Source organism: Nicotiana sylvestris, chromosome 3 (genome assembly GCF_000393655.2).
Source record: "Nicotiana sylvestris chromosome 3, ASM39365v2, whole genome shotgun sequence".
Taxonomy (NCBI): Eukaryota; Viridiplantae; Streptophyta; class Magnoliopsida; order Solanales; family Solanaceae; genus Nicotiana; species Nicotiana sylvestris.
Genome location: NC_091059.1, coordinates 72,817,136 through 72,834,825, shown reverse-complemented (window position 1 = coordinate 72,834,825; position 17,690 = coordinate 72,817,136). Strand labels below are relative to the sequence as shown.

Genomic DNA, 17,690 nt, shown 5'->3' with positions numbered 1-17,690 from the left:
AGGCTCAGAGGTTTTAGAGTTGAAACATCTTGCATGCTTCTTTCATCAACAGAAACTCGTGAGAAAAATATGATAGCAAAGTAACATGCGGAACACAGTAGAAGCACTCAAAAGAAAAACACTGATAGGAACAGTAAAAGAAACATGCTTAAGAGATTTTCCAGAAGAAACTTAAACAGGGTTTAATAGAAGGAAAATAAGGAAACTTAAGAACTTAGTAGGAAAATACAGTAGGAGAAACATGTTGGAACATAGTAGAAGACAAAAATATAAGAACATAGTAGAAAAGCATATGAAAGCATAGTATGGAAAACATGGTAGAAGAACATACAAGCATAGAGTATATAAAACTCAGTAAAAGAACATATAAGAACGGAGTGTAAAAACTCAGTAGAAGAACATACAAGGTAGAAGAAAACATAAGAACACAGTAGAGGCAAATAAACACAAAAGACAAAGGAGAGAAAGTTAGAGAAACACTTAAACATTTTCAGAAAACCCTAGATCGGAAACGAAGCGGTTTTGAAAGTAATTTTTGAAAGAAAAGTTAGGGAAATCATTTGAAAACTCAAGGAGAGCACATATACACAGCGGATCTAAGGAAATCGGAGTAAACCTCGAAGGGTTAAGGTTTCAAAAGAACTATAGAAGTGAGATAGGCTTTGAAAGGTCATCGATCTGAGTCGGAGAGGTCGAAATCAGGCTCAAACCACCATGGTACGCTGGAGTAAAGCCAGAGATGGCCGTGAAACCTTGAATTGACAGAGGTCTGGGTGCAAACCTTCGAGGCCAGGCCTCGGATCTTCAGGTATCAGGCGCGTGGGAGAAAGAGAAGGTGAGTATAAGACTCTCATAGCCTGAGAAGCCATGGATTCCGGTGAGTTTCAAGGTGGAGGTGGTGGTAAGAGGAGGTTAAGGTTTGGGAATGTTCGATAGAGTTTGAGAGTTCACCAGGCGGCTGGTTAGGTGAGCTGATTTAGGGTTAAGGGGTGTTGGTAGATTAAAAAAGGAAAGGAGGGTTCGTGGTCGTTGATCATTTTGATTAACGACCTGGATTTAATGGGGGGCCGGACGAGTTAAACTTAATTGGATCAGGGTCGGGTAGTTTAGGAATTGGTCCGGTCCATTTGAAATGGAAATTGGGGTTAATTGGAGGGTCGATTTGGGCTAAAATTGAAATAGCTAGGGCTAGTATTTAAATAGCCACTTTTTCCCTTTTTATTTTATAAAAAATAGTAAAATGATTTCTGGAAACAAATTAAAGATACTAAATTGATTAATAATATGTAAATATTAAATTAAAAATACTGTAATCAAATTTGTAATTATAAACACAATTAAATCTTAAAATAGGCTAAAATTGCAATTATATGCAATTTAACTTTAATGCTAAATAAATTTGTAAAAAATGTGCAAAAATTACCTTAGCTATATTTTGGTATAAATATGAGAATTCAATAAAGGAGTTACCAAAAATGATAATTTGGGAAATAATTATTGTTTTTTTCTGATAAAATAAGGTGATAAATTGATTTAAAAATCTTTTAAAAATTGGAAAATAATAAAACACTTGGACATTCTTATATATGCATATGTATGCTATTTTGAAAGTATTTTGCATATGAAAAATATATAGGGAAAAATTTGGGTATCAACAGCTGCCCCTCTTTACCCGGAAAGGATGAAAGAGTTATCGGGTAAAGATATGATGCCCAATTTTGACCGAACGGAATGGTTTGAAGAATTTGACCGAGATATGGCTCCTGAGATGCCTACATATCCCCGATATTATAGGAATCATGCCATATGTAGTTCAGGATCTGTCAGCGGAATATGCTTATGGAGGTTTTCCAAGAACGGACGCAATGTTTAAGTTGGGCTGGAAGGTTAAGACCTAATGGGGCTGCAGGAACTGGAGGGGGTTCGCTCCTGCTGAGACAGCCATTTCTCGTCGGTTTACCTGCTAATAAACAATGTATTGTGTGGAAATTTAAACATGATGCAAGTTCCCATCGAACCATGAAATGTTGTCTTTGGACGGTTAGGATGGCGTCCTCAGACCATGACGTCCTGTGCCATGAAACGTATAATAAGGATTCCCAATCCATGTAATGGTGCTCTCGAGCCATGAGAATGATGCCTCTGAACTATGACGTCTTTGAATAATGATATGCAAAAGATAAAAGAGCTCCTTAGGCCATGAAATGGTGCTCTCGGGCCATGAGAATGATGCCTCCGAACAATGATGCCTTTGGATGATTTGGCGATCTTTCAGACTATGAGATGCAGTAGGTGGCGATCTTTCAGCTAGTGCAAATATAAATAAGGTGGCGATCTTTCAGCCAGTGCAAATGTAAATAAAGTGGCGATCTTTCAGCCGATGCAAGATGTAAATGAAGTGGTGATCTTTCAGCTGATGTAAGATGTAAATGATGTGGCGATCTTTCAGCCATACATGATGTAAATTAAGTGGCAATCTTTCAGCCATGCAAGATGTAAATAAAGTGGCAATATTTCAGCCATGCAAGATGTAAATATAGTGGCGATCTTTCAGCCATGCAAGATGTAAATGAAGTGGCGATCTTTCAGCCATGCAAGATGTAAATGAAGTGGCGATCTTTCAGTCATGCAAGATAGAGGTAGAGCTTAACCTCAGAAGGCAGAATGGTAGCCTTATGCAATGCAGAGAATGCAGATGGAGGTAAAGCTTAACCTTGGAAGGAAGAATGGTAGCCTTATGCAATGCAGAGAATGTAGATTGAGGTAGAGCTTAACCTCAGAAGGCAGAATGGCAGCCTTATGCAATGCAGAGAAGGAAAATGGAGGTAGAGCTTAACCTCGAAGGCAGAATGGTAGCCTTATGCAATGCAGAGAATGCAGATGAAGGTAGAGCTTAACCTCGGAAGGCAGAATGGTAGCCTTATGCAATGCAGAGAATGCAGATAGAGCCAGAGCTTAGTCTCAAAAGGCAGAATGGTAGCCTTATGCAATGCAGAGAATGCAGATGGAGGTAGAACTTAACCTCAGAAGGCAGAATAGTAGCCTTATGCAGTACAAAGAATGTCGATGGAGATAGAGCTTAGTCTCGAAAGGCAGAATGGTAGCCTTATGCAATGCAGAGAATGCAGATGGAGGTAGAGCTTAACCTCGGAAGGCACAATGGTAGCCTTATGAAATATAGAGAATGCAGATGGAGGCAGAGCTTAGTCTCATAAGGCAAAATCGTAGCCTTATGCAATGCAGAGAATGCAGATGGAGGTAGAGTTTAACCTTGGAAGGCAGAATGGTAGCCTTATGCAATGCAGATGGAGACAAAGCTTAGTCTCGGAAGGCAGAATGGTAGCCTTATGCAATGCAGAGAATGTAGATGGAGGTAGAGCTTAACCTCGAAAGGCAGAATGGTAGCCTTAAGCAATGACGAGAATGCAGATGGAGGAAGAGCTTAGTCTCGGAAGGCAGAATGGTAGCCTTATGCAATGCAGAGAATGCAGATGGAGGTAGAGTTTAACATCGGAAGGCAGAATGGTAGCCTTATGCAATGCAGAGAATGTAGATTGAGGTAGAGCTTAACCTCAGAAGGCAGAATGGCAGCCTTATGCAATGCAGAGAAGGAAAATGGAGGTAGAGCTTAACCTCGAAGGCAGAATGGTAGCCTTATGCAATGCAGAGAATGCAGATGAAGGTAGAGCTTAACCTCGGAAGGCAGAATGGTAGCCTTATGCAATGCAGAGAATGCAGATAGAGCCAGAGCTTAACCTCTACCTTCATCTGAATGGTAGAGGTTATTTGCGAGCAGATAGCAAACATGCGTGAGTTAGCCATTTTTACTTCTTGAATGGTAGCCTTATGCAATGCAGAGAATGTAGATTGAGGTAGAGCTTAACCTCAGAAGGCAGAATGGCAGCCTTATGCAATGCAGAGAAGGAAAATGGAGGTAGAGCTTAACCTCGAAGGCAGAATGGTAGCCTTATGCAGTACAGAGAATGTCGATGGAGATAGAGCTTAGTCTCGAAAGGCAGAATGGTAGCCTTATGCAATGCAGAGAATGCAGATGGAGGTAGAGCTTAACCTCAGAAGGCAGAATGGTAGCCTTATGCAAGAAGTAAAAATGGCAAATGGCAATAGGGTATTCTTAGCTTATAACGGATTGCGGTATCGTGATTGTTGGGGATATTGTGCCTGCTGGGGACATTGTTGTGCAGATAGCAGTTGCGAGCAAGTGCAACAGTTCGGAGAGTTGTATTCCTGAACTTTGTGAGTGAGCATATAGTATATTTGATGATTTTGCAACTCGAGTTAATGCATCCAAAGAAAAATCGTGAGTTTGTAAAGGGGAAAAGGTTAGTTCGTATCCCCGCTGGCTTTGCTTGACCTGCTCGGATTTGATCCGGCGATACCGTATATATCACCAGGGTGGCGTTGCTAAACAAGGAAATTTTAGTAATAAACATACATGATTTAGTAAAAGCATAACATAAGTACATAATTAAGAATAGTTTTCTTTAGATGAACCGACGACTGCGACGTGGTTCAAGACATTGCAACTTTTCTTGCTCCGAAATATTTAGGGTCCTTCTTAAAATTCTGCCCCAGTTTACTAGGCTGTTTCTTCTGACAATTGTTAATGATAAATGGATGGAATCGACTTCGGAATTTTGAGGGTTCTCCTCAAAATTCTGCCCTAGTTTTCGATAGCGGGGGAAATGAAAATTTTATTGAATTGTGACCGAACCCATAGGGCTGCCTATGTATTCCCTCTTAAACGGGAATCAGGTCAGGCGTAGTTCAAATTACATCATATAAGGAAAGCATAAAGATTACACATAGTATCGCTCAACTGCGTCTAAATTGATCGGCTTTGGCCAAACTTCTCCATCCATTTTTACAAGTATGAGGGCTCCTCCTGTCAGAACCTGGTGAACCACGTACGGAACTTTCCAGTTGGGGGAGAATTTTCCTTTGGCTTCATCTTGATGCGGAAACATTTTCTTTAATACCAGCTGCCCCGGTTTGAATTGTCTAGGCTTGACTCTTTTGTTGAAGGCTCTGGACATTCTGTTCTGATAGAGCTGACCGTGGCACGTTGCATTCATTGTCTTTCCGTCTATAAGAGCTAGTTGCTCGTAATGACTCTTCACCCATTCTGCATCGTCGAGCTTTGCTTCCTGTATGATTCTTAATGAGGGAATTTCCACCTCGGTGGGAATGACTACCTCTATACTGTAGACCAGCATATAGGGGGTTTCTCCTGTCGATGTGCAGACTGTGGTGCGGTATCCCAATAAAGCAGATGAGAGCTTCTCGTGCCACTGCTTATTCTTCTCTATCATTTTCCTTAGTATCTTTTTGATATTCTTGTTGGCAACCTCTACGGCTCCATTCATCTGAGGTTTGTAAGCTATAGAATTCTTGTGTTTGATCTTGAAGGTTTCCCACATGGATTTCATCAAATCACTGTTGAGGTTGGAGCCATTATTAGTAATGATTGACTCTGGAATTCCGAACCGACATATGATACGGTCGTGGACGAAATCTGCCACGACTTTCTTAGTCACTACCTTTTAAGATGCTGCTTCAACCAATTTGGTAAAATAATCAATCACTACTAGGATAAACTTGTGCCTGTTTGATGCGGTGGGTTCAATTGGTCCAATAACATCCATTCCCCAGGCGGCGAACGACCATGATGATCTTGTTGCATTAAGCTCATTTGGAGGCACCTTTATCATGTCTGCATGTATTTGGAAGCGGTGGCACTTTCAGACATACTGGATGCAGTCTGTTTCCATATTTATCCAAAAGTAACCAGCTCAGAGTATTTTCTTTGCTAAAACAAAGCCATTCATATGTGGACCGCAGGTCCCTGCATGAATTTCCTCTAATAGCCTGGATGCTTCCTTTACGTCGACACACCTTAGTAATCCCAAATAAGGAGTCCTCCTGTACATGATTCCTCCCCTGTGAAAGAAATTGTTGGATAACCTCCAAAGCGTGCGCTTCTGAATAGCATTTCCCAGTTTTGGGTATTCTCCTTTTGCCAAGTATTCCATGATATCATGAAACCAAGGCTTTCCATCTGCTTCTTCTTCGACATGAGCACAATAAGCGGGCTGATCATAGATCTTTACCAAAATGGGATCAATGAAATTCTTATTTGGATGTTGTATCATGGATGATAGGGTAGCCAGTGCATCGGCGAATACATTTTAGACCTTGGGAACATGCTGGAATTCTGTCTTTGTGAACCTCTTTCTCAACTCCTGCACATGATGTAGATAAGGGAGTATCTTGGGTTTCTTGGTCGCCCATTCTTCTCGGACCTGATGTATAAGCAAGTCTGAATCCCCAATTACTAGAAACTCTTGGATGTTCAGGTCAATGACCATCTTGAGCCCTAAGATGCAGGCTTCGTAGTCGGCCATGTTGTTGGTGCACGGGAACCTAAGCTTAGCAGATATTGGATAATGCTGACCGATTTCTGATACTAGGACTGTTCCTATGCCAACTTCTTTGAAATTTGCTTCTCCATCGAAAAACATTCTCCAACATCATAGGATTCTGCAATGTCTTCTCCTATGAATGATATCTCTTCATCAGGAAAATATGTTTTCAGGGGTTTGTATTCTCCATCCACAGGATTTTCAGCAAGGTAATCTGCTAGTGCCTGTCCTTTTGATTGCTTTCTGAGTCACGTAAACAATGTTAAATTCACTCAACAGGATTTGCCACTTGGCCAGCTAGCCAGTGGGCATGGGCTTCTGAAAGATGTACTTGAAGGGATCCATTCATGATATGAGATATTTAGTATAGGCACAGACGTAGTGCCTTAACTTCTGAGCTACCCAAGTCAAAGCACAACAAGTACGCTCTAACAAAGAATATCGAGCCTCGTATGGGGTGAACTTCTTACTTAGGTAATAGATGGCTTGCTCCTTTCTCCCTATTTCATCATGCTGCCCCAGAACACAATCGAACGCTCCATCCAATACTACAAGGTAGAGTAATAGAGGTCTACCCGGCTCAGGCGGAACTAAGACTGGTGTGTCGATATATATTCCTTGATTCTGTCGAAAGTTCTTTAGCAATCATCAGTCCATGTGGTAGCAGCGTCATTCTTCAACATCTTTAAGATCGGTCATAGATGACCGTAGATTGTGCTATGAATCGGCTGATGTAGTTAAGTCTTCCCAGGAAGCTCATTACGTCCTTCTTGTTCTTTGTGGTAACAGTTCTTACATAGCTTTGACCTTAGATGGATCCAGTTCTATCCCTCCGCGACTCACAATGAACCCAAGTAGTTTTCCGGCAGGAACCCCAAATGCACATTTCGCGAGATTCCATTTCAGGTTGTATCTTCTCAGTCTGTTGAAGAATTTCCTCAAATCTTCCATGTAGTTAGTGGCTTTCTTGTACTTTATGATGACATCATCTACATACACCTCAATCTCCTTATGTATCATATCATGGAAGATAGTAGTCATGGCCCTCATGTAGGTGGTCCCTGCATTCTTTAACCCGAATGGCATCATCTTGTAGCAGTACATCCCCCACGACGTAATGAAATCCATTTTCTCAGCATTTTCTTCGTCCATCCAAATCTACTGATATCCAGTGAAGCAATTTACAAATGATTGCAACTCATGCTTGGCACAATTGTCGATCAGGATGTGTATGTTCGGCAAGGGGAAGTCGTCCTTTGGACTGGCCCGATTGAGATCCCGGTAGTTGACACAGACTCTGACCTTCCCATCCTTCTTTGGCACCGGCACAATATTGGCTAACCATGTCAGATATTCTACTACCCTCAGGACCTTAGCTTTGACCTGCTTAGTGACTTCTTCCTTGATTTTCAGACTTATGTCGGGTTAAAACTTTCTGAGCTTCTACTTTACCGGTGGACATGTCGGATCAGTTGGTAGTTTGTGGGCCACAGTAGATGTGCTCAAACCAGTCATGTCATCATATGACCAGGCTAATATGTCCTCATATTCCTTCAGAAATTCTGTGTATTCTTCCTTTTCTAACGGTGACAAATGAACGCTGATCCGAGTCTCTTTGATATTTTATGCATCTCCCAGGTTAACAATCTCAGTCTTGTCCAGGTTGGACTTAGGTCTGTTCTCAAAATTTTCAACCTCTTTAACAATCTCTTTCAGTATATCATCTTCCTCTGAATTTATGTCCTCTTGTTACGTTGTCTTGTTGCATGTCACAGCCATTGGTTCATCAAGATAGGTAATAGTAATGCTGTATAAGTAAAGTAACGAGAGAAAATAATAATAGTAAGATTTGTAAGGAAACTGAAGTGCTTTGATAAATTTCATAACTGTTTTGAATATTGGAAGATCTTATTGCGAAAATTCAAAAATGCGAAAGGAAAATCAACTAGTAAAAATAAAAGATAGTGCATGATGCTTTGTTCAGCCTTGCTACCCTGAGGCTTTCGGAGCTCTGGTGGTTCTGATGGTCCAATTGTTGAGGTGTGCTCCTCGGCTTACGGCCTGTATGGAAGGGCCTTCCTCCCCCTCATCCTCGAAAATGACATAACAATCCATGTCATCTTCTTCTATGAACAAATTTCTCACTACTGCTAGTGCCTCCTCTTTTTCCGACCCATAGATAACATCGGCCGGCTGGAAGGTCTGCTCCATATGTGGTATTGGCTGCTCTGGGTAGTATGGGCCGCGCCATGGTGGTGACCAGTTGTTGAATTCCTCCCAAGTACACTCGCATCCCAGACCGAAAGTGGTTCCATGTTTCTTCAGTTTGATCGGCTTGGCAATTCCTTGGAGGTTCTTGCCAAGTCCCTAGCAAGGCTCATATCCGCTCCAGTTCAATATTCTTTCAATTTTGTTGTCCCACCATTTGTCTTTGTCAACGGCGTTGACTTGCTCGATATGGTGATAAGTTTCCCCGCCTATCTTTCTTCTTCCTCCGATCGCTGGGATGGTCTGGCGACTGTATATGGGATTTCTACCATCGCCGTGAATGATCACCTCTTGGTGATTCCATTCAAACTTCACTACCTGATGTAGTGTTGATGCTACAGCCCCAGCGGCATGAATCCATGGTCGTCCCAATAGCAAGTTGTAAGATGTTGGCAAATCTATTACTTGGAAATTGACATCGAACCAAGTAGGCCCTATTTACAAACATAGGCTGATTTCCCTAATGGTGGACCTTTGGGAACCGTCAAAAGCTTTGACATTGATGGCCCCGTCTTTGATCTCATGCAGACCCTTTCCCAATGTTCTGAGTGTTACTAATGGACAAATATTGAGGCTGGACCCTCCATCAATCAGGACCCTAGTGATAAAATATTCTTCGCATTGCACGGTGATGTGCAACGCTTTGTTATGACTCAACCATTCTGGTGGCAGCTCATCTTCATGAAAAGTGATCTTGTGACTTTCCAATACCTGCCCTACCATGTTTTCCATTTCTCCTCCGGTGATGTTGCATGGTACATATACCTCACTCAGCACCTTAAACAAGGCATTCTTATGTGCATCAGAACTTTGCAGCAAAGTTAGGATAGAAATCTGCGCCGGTATTTTGTTCAGCTGCTCAATGACTGAGTATTCCTTGGCTTGTATCTTTCTCCAGATATCATCGGGCCCAGTTTCATTAATGGTCGGCCGACCAGAGGCCTGCTTACTCGACTCAGCTAAATGCTCCCTAGTATAAACCCTGTCGGTTCTTATCATACCCCGTGTCGCAACTGTTTCCCCGAATTTAGCTTTCCCTTTCCTTCTCGCCTTGGCTGTGTAATCCCAAGGTATGGAATTCGTATGGAACGGTGTTACGGCCGACATTGCTACTGGGATGGGCACCTTTACTCCAAACGGAGTATGTGTTTTTGAGGGTAAAATCGCAACTTCAAATGGTGCGAGTGCATTTGCTGGAGACCCAAACTCGACCTCAATTGGTGTTGGCATCTTTGTGGGGGGTGGCGCTTCAAATTCTAGTGGTACAGACATGTTTATCTTGCATCCCCAGAAGGCTGAGTCTGTACGACGATCGGATTGAGGGGGACTATCGGCTTCTTTGGTTCGTCACCTTCTGTGATTAAACTGATCGATCCTTTGGGATCCCAGTGATCCTCTATTTCAATCATGTGAACACCTCCACCCTTATGGTCCAGCAGAGGGTTGTTGCGGACATTCAGAGTAGGATCATTTGCTACAATTATCTTGTTATGAATCAGAGTCTGGATCTTATCTTTTAGGGAGCGACATTCATCAATGGTATGTCCCTTTATGACGGAATGGTATGCACATGATTTATTTGGATTGACCCACTGAGAAGGGTTTTCATGGGTTATAGCAGGGATAGAGGTGACATAACCAGCAGCTTTGAGCCTTTCGTACAACTGGTCAATCGGTTCAGCAATGGCGGTATATTATTTGGGGGGTCTGCGGTCCAAATTTGGTCGAGGTCTAGGAAAGTTTTGATGCGTGGGAGGTGATTGATAGTGGGATGGCTGAGCATTGTAGGCTTGGTAGACATGTGCGGGCTGGGAATATCTGGGTGAAGTAGGTTGATATGTGGGAGGTGGGGGTGATTGGTAAGTAGGTGGTGGAGTTTGGTAAGAGGGTGGGGGTGCTTGGTAATTCAGGGCAGGCTGATATGTGAGTAGAGGTATCAGATAAGCTTGGTATTTGATAGGCGATTTGGCTCTTTGTGCAACCATTACGGTGCCTACGTCCCTTTTCTTGGACGTACCACCAAACTGTAAAGCCTTATGGGTAGCTTGCAAAGCTTCAAAGTTTGTAACCATACCTCTTTTGATGCTTTCCTCGATCCTTTCCCCTAGCTTGATAATGTCGGAAAATTTTCGACTCTCAATTAACATCAGCCTTTCATAGTACTACGGGTCTTGAGCCCGGACGAAAAACTTGTTCATTTGTTCTTCTTCTAAAGTAGGTCTGACCTTAGCAGTTTCTGATCTCTAGGGAGTGGAATACTTGCGGAAAGTTTCCGTGGGCTTCTTCTTTAAGTTCTGAATGTAGAACACATCTGGTGCATTTTTTGTGTTGAACCTGAGCCTGTCGAAAAATTCAGACACCATACTTACCCAGTTCGGCCATTTCTTCGGGTTTGGGCTAATGTACCAAGATAGATCATCTCCTTTCAGACTCCTTATGAAAACTTCATGCGAATCCTTTCGTCTTACCCTACTCCGACCAGCTTGTCACAGTATGTTCTCAAGTGGACTCTTGGATCCCCTGTACCATCAAACATTTCGAACTTAGGAGGTTTGTACCCCTCAGGTAGTTTGACATCCGGTTGTATGCAAAGATCTTCATAGTTCATTACTTCAATCCCCTTACTTCCTTCGACGCCCTAAATTCGGCTAGTAAACTTCTTAAGCTCTTCTGCCAGACTCCTGATGAGTGAGTCTTTATCATCAGACTCGGGTGTGCTTGAGACAGGTTGGGTTGAGTGTGGCATGGTTTCCATGTAGATGGGGGTGTTATGATAAGCGTGGAAATGGTCATTTGTGGAATTCAAAGGTTTAGGGATAAGCAGTGGAGTAATGTTGGATGTGTGGCAAGTATTGCAGTGGTGGTGAGGAGCGGGGTGGTTTCGTGGCTTTGGGATATTTTATGGAGGTGTGGGGTTCTGAGCATTCGGGAAATTAATGTTGGGAGTGGTGAGGGAAAATGACAGATTCGCCAGATTCCGAACCTGATCAAGTTCTTGAAATTTCAGCAGCATTTGCTCGAGTTGGGACGCACTTTCTTTGGAGACCTGAGCACCATGAGTGACCTCTACCTGTTCAGTTGAGTTTTCCTTTCTGGTGTTGCTCAAATCTTCCATCGTTCCTTTGTTCCTGCTTCTGATAGGACTAGGAGGAGGAGTGGGTGGAGGGCCCTTTGATCTTGTGGAATATGAGGACGATGCCAGAGTGCACGAACTAACCTTTGGGGAGGGGAATGAAAACAAAAAATAAAACAAAAGGTAACAAGATAGTGAGGATTATAAGGAAAAGATGTTGCGATATTTAAATACATAGTGTAAGAATGTAAATCGTGTCCTAATTTGGGAGCCTCTTTGTGCCCGAGGTAGGCCTAGCGACAAATTGATTTGGAGAACTTAGAATGCTAAATGCATGATTTTATTGATAAAAGTAGATGAGTCCCAAAACGACACTAAATAAAATGTCACTAGTGGCCATTGGCCTTATTACATTTTTTTAAAAGCAAAAGAACAAACTCTTATCAAGCAGGACCTTCCTCAAGTTGAATGCTCTCATTAATCAAATCCTCCAGCTCGCATAGATTCACCAGTAGAAATGCCTTTGCCATGTGTTCTCCTTCATTTCCTTTAGCGTTCTGGCAGTCAGTGACTCTCTTCCTCACTTTCCCTTCTAATTCCAGCAGACTGTACTCTAGATATTCAAACTTTTTGCTAGCTTTGGCAGCCATCTATTTCCACTCATTGATTCGGTCATTTGATGGAAGACTCCTCCACTAGTCTAGCAGGATTGAGGGTATGCTAACCATACCAAAGTCAGGGACCTCGTTCTTCATTTTTTGCAAAACAAAAGGGTTAAGACCCTACCCCCACCAGACTCGACTATTTAACATCAACAATTAGCATGAAGCATTTAGTTCTCCAAATAAAATCACAGAATGTCGTAATGTCTGTTTGGGCATTAGGGAAACCCAGTGGACTTTGGACAAGGCTATCTTAAAGAGTCATTATGCGGACAACATAATTGACTCGGCTAGGTTTGACCATGATGCATGCACAATTAAACAGAGTACGTTTTCTATGGTGTTTTAGACTGGTACCCTTGAGCGGACAACTCAAGGGGGAAAGGCACGGAATCATCAACTACACCGTTGATCGACTGGTTTTACCGCAAATACGCCTTTGCGGGATTTAAAGGGTGATAATATCGGAAGAGCGCAACCACTCATTATAAGTGTTGCTATGGTATTTGTTTGGCACGAGTGGAATATGATGTTGAAAACATGCTTATGCAATAACTAAAAAAAGTTTTCACGTATTTGCATGTTCATAAAGTAATAATTACAATAATTTAAAATAGTAATAAAGCAGTGCAGTAAAGGAAAGCAGTGGAAGAAAAAAGGGAAAGAAACAAGAGGCAAGTTAGTTTTGCAGTAGAAGAGGGAATTAAATGCTTAAAGGTATTAAACAAATAAAGCACATAAGAAATGTAAAGTCACAGTAATAGCTTGAAATGGTAAAAGCCTAAAAGATATCCCCAACAGAATCGCCACGCTGTCGCGCCCCCTTTTTATCGCGAACTCGAGGTTTGTGACATTTGGGAGGACAACTCGTTCCCTTTTGGGAATTAGGTTTGAATTGAATAATCGCCACCTAATGATGAACGTGCATTAGGACACTAAGAAGGGTTTGATTTAGAAAACCAGAGATTGAGTAAGGGCTTGAAGTTATCTCAAGGGGAAGGTGTTAGGCACCCCTCAAGATCCACTAGTGTAGTTCCCGGCCAAGCTATTGTTGTGACTTTAGTGCAAATAACACATAGGCAATAAAGGCTTCAAATAAGAGGGGATTTTCACGTAGTGGTTACAAAATAAGAAAAAGGAACTAAGAGTTGATTTCCTTAAAAGAAATGGTTTAAAAAGATTTAAAAGAAACAAAGAAAAATAAAGGAGGGGGGGGGGGTCCTAGGTTTATTAATAATATGGATCACCCCACATAACACCCAGTAATCACTCCTCAGTGAGGGGCTACACGTGATGTTGTCACGTGGTCATCATATCCATATCTACCCTTTTCCACCCAGTCAAGGTATTAAAGTGTGGAATGGTCTCGTTTACTTACTGTATGCTATTACCCGCCCCAATCCTATCAGCCTCGGAGGTACTTGGGACTACTATTACTAAAAGGGAGGAGAAGTTGGGCTTATTTGTGGTTTCTAATTTAAAAATACTAAGACGACAAACAAAACATATATATAGCAAGTATAAGGAAACACATAAACAAATAAGGCTCAAACAGACCTTCTTAAATCAAAGAAAGCATATAGTTTAGCATGTCTTACATGTACTGATTAGGGTCTGATTAAACTTAAAAGTTGGAGCAGACTGATTTATTACATATTTCAGATAAGAAGCCCGAATCAGGCCTGCTTCTACTAGTTGTAGTTAATAAAATCTGATTCAGTTTATAAACTGTCCTATGTCTTGTCTAAGTGTTAGACGAAAACCTATAGGCATGATATGTACTGATTTCAGAAAAAATGAAGTATACTGATTTTAGAAAAGGTTGTCAGTTATTCAGGAAAGACGAGTTTTGACAAAAGATCATAAATTCTGCAGACATTAGACATTGTTGTTATTGGTTTTAGACTTATAAGCGAATGAAACGTTTCAGACTTGGTTGATAGTTCATATAGGCATGCTTTCTATGAGTTGCTGATTTTTTAAAAAAAAAACTTTTGGACACAATAAGAATGCAAAAACCCTATAGTCATGACATCTAATTGTAGTTGCTTTTCAGAACCTATAGACATATTCTCTACACGCATATGCAGAAGTCACGATATCTACATGAAAGTGCAGAGTCCCTATAGTCATGGTATCTAAATGAGAATGCTGAAGTTTCTGTAGACGTGGTAACTAAATGAGAATGCAGAAAATCTTATAGACATGGTGACTAAATGAGAATACAGAAATCTTATAGGCATGGTAGCTATATGAAAAATGCAGAAATCTTATAGGCATAATAGCTATATGAAAAATGCAGGAATCTTATAGGCAAGTTATCTACCCATTTTTACATGAAAGGTTACCCTTCCCTTTTTACTAACCATCCCCAAAATTATTAGAAGTCATTAAAGTCCAAATAAAATAAAGAAAAATACATCAGAAATTGAAAGTTACAACCAAGGAGAGCCTGATTCAGACTTCTTGTCTGAAGTATGAAGTAAACCAACTCCAAAGATCATGTTTCAAAGCCTTTCTCCCACTTGGGTGAGTTAGAGTTCTCTAAGAGTTTCATAAGAACTCCGGGAAGTGCTTACACCCAAATGTATCACCATATCAAGACAAAGTGCAATGTGGAAGGGCCAGACCTCAGGTGTCCATGTTCAGAGAGAACTCAAGGTCCGAAGGCAAATCTCACAAGAGAGGGGCAGAACTTAGGAACTAAGAGAGAGTGTAAGTGCAGAATTCTGAAAAGGGGAAAGGGAAAGGGAAACAACACACATAGGGATATAGGGAATGGGGGAGTTGCAAGAGGTAAAAAGTAGGCTGGTGGGCATAACCCAACAATGGGAGATGCTGGCACACCCGTAAGCCTACAGGAACACATTGTTTAGAGGTTAGGATCCCCTAAGGGATCAAGTTCAATTCATAGACAATAACTTATATTGCCATGTTTTAAACAGTAACTCAAAGCACATAAAGGGAAATAGGGAATAGGGATTCATAGCAGAAACAAACAAAAGGGAATCAACATGCTAGTTTAAGTATTTAACTCTGCAGAAGTAGTAAAGTAGACCTAGATGCAGAAAGCTGTAAGTAAACACATTGTGGGGATGTTGAAATTTGAAATTAGGACATACCAGTTTCAAAGAAACAAGTAGAGAAAAATGCAGTAGTCTGGTAAAAACCTCAGTGTAGACAAGTAGAGATAGCTCTATTATGTGAGTAAGAGTTCAGAAGAGATTGTGAATTGTGAAGTCTTAAGTGTAGTGAAGAAAGGCCGTGCCCTTTATAGTGTAAAAACCAAGTAGAAATAAGGTAAGAAATAATTGAAGAGCTGATTGTCAATCAATTACAAGACTCCATTTAGTTAAGGGATTCAGATTCAAATGGATATAAACCAATTAAGGAAAGAAAATAATCAAACACTTTGTGCAAAGTAGGCAATTAGGGGTGAATACATAAAAGTTATTTAAGGACAAGGTTTTTGAAATACACGGTTTGTGCGAATAAGGTTAGATCAATTAACATCCAGTAAATCACAAGGTCTGAGATTTGGTATGAATGAACCAAGTCAGAAAAGATGAAGAAGGATTTTAATTAAGGGAAACCAGCAAACAATGGAAAGGGAATCAATTAGACCCATATTCAGAGGTAAGTAGGAACTAATCACAAATTCAAAAGCTACTTTAAAAGGAAGTCTATCATATATAAGGAGCATACGAACATGTTAAGCATGAAGGAAAACTGTAGTGTCATTGTAAAGTCAGTAGAAAATCTAGTATAGAAAAGTTTAGCAAAAGGTCAGAGTCATATGAAAGCAAGGAATGGGTCTGAAAGAGTTAGGGGTTTTGAAATAAACCCTAAGTTCAATCAAATCACATAATCAAGCTTGGCGAAACCCCCAAATTCTAGGGTTTCCACATTGAATCGAGTACAGAGATGATAAGACAAGTAGTTGAAACAGGCTCAGAGGTTTCAGAGTTGAAACCTCTTGCATTCTTCTTTCATCAACAGAAACTCATGAGAAAAACATGATAGCAAAGTAACATGAGGAACATAGTAGAAGAACTTAAAAGAAAAACACTGATAGGAACAGTAAAAGTAACATGCTTAAGAGATTTTTCAGAAAAAACTTAAACAGGGCTTAATAGAAGGAAAATAAGGAAACTTAAGAACTTAGTAGGAAAATAAAGTAGGAGAAACATGTTGGAACATAGTAGAAGACAAAAAATATAAGAACACAGTAGAAAAGCATAGGAGAGCATAGTATGGAAAACATGGTAGAAGAACTTACAAGCATGGATTATATAAAACTCAGTAAAAGAACATACAAGAACGAAGTGTAAAAACTCAATAGAAGAACATACAAGGTAGAAGAAAACATAAGAACACAGTAGAGGCAAATAAACACAAAAGACAAAGGAGAGAAAGTGAGAGAAACACTTAAACATTTTCAAAAAACCCTAGATCGGAAACGAAGCGGTTTTGAAAGTAATTTTTGAAAGAACCATTAGGAAAATCGTTTGAAAATTCAAGGAGAGCACAGATACACAACGAATCTAAGGAAATCGGAGAAACCCTCGAAAGGTTAAGGTTTCAAAAGAACCCTAGAAGTGAGATAGGCTTTGAAAGGTCACCGATCTGAGTCGGAGAGGTCGGAATCAGGCTCAAACCACCATGGTACGCCGGAGTAAAGTTGGAGATGGCCGTGAAACCTTGAATCGACAGAGGTCTGGGTGCAAACCTTCGAGGCTAGGCCTCGGATCTTCAGGTATCAGGCCCTTTGGAGCAAGAGAAGGTGAGTATAAGACTCCCATAGCCTGGGAAGCCATGGATTCCGGTGGGTTTCAAGGTGGAGGTGGTGCTAAGAGGCGGTTAGGGTTTGGGAATGTTCGAGAGAGTTTGAGAGTTCAGAGGAGGTTGGTTAGGTGAACTGATTTAGTGTAAAGAGGTGTTGGTAGATTAAAAAAGAAAAGAAGGGTTCGTGGTTGTTGATTATTTTGATCAACAACTTGGATTTAATGGGGGCCGGACGGGTTAAACTTAATTGGATCAGGGGCGGGTAGTTTAGGAATTGGTCCGGTCTATTTGAAATTGAAATTGTGGTTAATTGAGGGGTCAATTTCGGCTAAAATTTAAATAGGTAGGGCTAGTATTTAAATAGCCACTTTTTCCCTTTTTATTTTAAAAAAAATAGTAAAATGATTTCTGGAAAGAAATTAAAGATACTAAATCGATTAATAATATGTATATATTAAATTA

The 17,690-nt window shown here is 40.8% G+C and overlaps 2 protein-coding genes across 2 annotated transcripts; both read right to left on the bottom strand.

The window, feature by feature from the left end:
- Positions 1-4,817: 4,817 nt before the first annotated feature.
- On the bottom strand, positions 4,818-5,330 carry LOC138887525 (uncharacterized). Its single transcript, XM_070169285.1, has one exon. The coding sequence runs from the start codon at positions 5,328-5,330 to the stop codon at positions 4,818-4,820; it is 513 nt and encodes a 170-aa protein (XP_070025386.1).
- An 876-nt stretch (positions 5,331-6,206) lies between these two features.
- Positions 6,207-6,539, bottom strand: LOC138887524 (uncharacterized). The gene has a single exon (XM_070169284.1). The coding sequence runs from the start codon at positions 6,537-6,539 to the stop codon at positions 6,207-6,209; it is 333 nt and encodes a 110-aa protein (XP_070025385.1).
- Between the last annotated feature and the right edge of the window lie 11,151 nt (positions 6,540-17,690).

Bases quoted from the DNA above. Each gene is read 5' to 3' on its own strand.
- LOC138887525 (XM_070169285.1), bottom strand. From the start codon at position 5,330: ATGATAGAGAAGAATAAGCAGTGGCACGAGAAGCTCTCATCTGCTTTA.
- LOC138887524 (XM_070169284.1), bottom strand. From the start codon at position 6,539: ATGTTTTTCGATGGAGAAGCAAATTTCAAAGAAGTTGGCATAGGAACA.